This window comes from Cyprinodon variegatus, unplaced genomic scaffold (genome assembly GCF_000732505.1).
Source record: "Cyprinodon variegatus isolate N-32 unplaced genomic scaffold, C_variegatus-1.0 Scaffold1302, whole genome shotgun sequence".
NCBI classification, from domain to species: domain Eukaryota; kingdom Metazoa; phylum Chordata; class Actinopteri; order Cyprinodontiformes; family Cyprinodontidae; genus Cyprinodon; species Cyprinodon variegatus.
In genome coordinates this window covers 13,276-14,832 of record NW_015151755.1, presented here as the reverse complement: position 1 = coordinate 14,832, position 1,557 = coordinate 13,276, and the positions used below count along the sequence as shown (strand labels likewise).

The 1,557-nt window shown below is 45.1% G+C and overlaps 1 protein-coding gene across 1 annotated transcript in view; it reads right to left on the bottom strand.

Annotated features, from left to right (window-relative positions):
* Positions 1-929, bottom strand: part of tbc1d30 (TBC1 domain family member 30) — a 34,715-nt gene extending 33,786 nt beyond the window's left edge. Inside the window, exon 1 of the mRNA XM_015402125.1 lies at positions 388-929. Coding sequence (XP_015257611.1) covers positions 388-757 — 370 coding nt within the window. The 5' untranslated portion in view covers positions 758-929. The remainder of the gene's footprint in view (positions 1-387) is intronic.
* Between the last annotated feature and the right edge of the window lie 628 nt (positions 930-1,557).

Genomic DNA, 1,557 nt, shown 5'->3' with positions numbered 1-1,557 from the left:
GAATATTAGGAACTATATTTATCAAACATTATACTGGGCAAGTAAAAATTGTTTCTGTGCAAATGACCTCAACCCCTGCCCTGCCTGCTTTTGCCCCCAATTTTGCCCCTAATTCCATCCCTTTGGACCAAAGGGGTGGAATAAATGCAGAGGTGAATTTCTCCAGAGTGAGATTAAGTTCAATTACTATTATTAAAAAAAAAACTTCAGATGATTTTTATTCCATTAAAACTGAAACAAACCAAGTTCTCTTCATCATTTTAGGGACAGAAGATAAATGAGTTCCATCAGACATTATATTTTTTTTCATGACCAACTTCAGTTTTGTTCCGATGTGTTTAAACTAATCCAGACAGTTTGGACCCTCCAGGATGTGCCAGCCCTCACCTTTCTGGGCCAGGTACTTCATCTGGAGCCTCCTGGTGTGTCTCTCCTGCAGCTCCTGCAGGAAGCCGGATCCGGAGTTACTCCGGCCCAGGAAGGCATCGGAACCGGACGCCTCCGTGGAGCTGTCCCAGCTGTCCGCGGTCCTCGTGTCGTAGAGCTCCACCAGCAGGCAGTCCACGATGGAGGTCCTGCTGCGGGGGGCGGTGTCCCCGCAGACCCCCTGCTCTGATGGCGATGATGTGTCTTTGTTCGTCCACTGCTCGAACCCGTAGGAATCGTCCGTGGAGTGAAAGTCCACGCCGCCCACTCCACGGTCACATATGGTAACTTCCAAAAGTTCCTTTCTTTCCGGCCCCGGACTCGATGCCATGTTTCCGGCCTCTGAACCGGTTCTGGTTCGGAGCTTTTTGATCCAGGAGCTGACGTCTGGAGCGGTAGTGCAGTTTCTCCGACTGTTCCTGGAAGACTCCACTGATCCCTTCACAGAGGTGTGACCCGGTCCAAACGCGCCTGCTTCCTTCTTAAATGTTCCGGACTGGAATTCTCTGCTCCCCCCTCCTGGCCGAACAATGGACCGGTCCACTGCAACTTCTGAGCGGCCGACAAACTTTTTCAGCTCCACTGACAGGTGCAACAGGTGCCTCTATCAGCCAATCAGAGACGAGTCGAAAATGATTGACCAATCAGCTTCCTTTCCTTGGCAGCTTGTTTGACAGGAAGTGTTTGGACTGTTTTTGTTTTATTATTACAGGACTCAGATATGTTGGTTTTATTTTCAGGGAAATAATTATTTACATTCTCTCTAAATTGTATAAAAATGTGACTAATTTCAATCACGTGACTTGACATCAGATTGGATTAGTTTGCTAATTTTAACTGCTAATAGGTTCATTTTTAAGTTTTTGTGTTTAAAATTTCTTAGGAAAAGTTTAAAGATACACTGTCATTTTAGTGACATAAGCTCAAACAGACAATGAAAGTGCTTGTGCAACTTGGGCAATGATGATTAAAATGAAAGGCTTCATTTATTTTTGTTCAGGAATAAATGACGTAAATATTGATAAGCAAGGGGCTCCATCACTGACACCTTGTTCCCCAACGTAATTGTAGACTAGGATGTCTCTTTGCAGATGCAATGGTATGAAAAATTCCTCTACTACGTTCCTGATA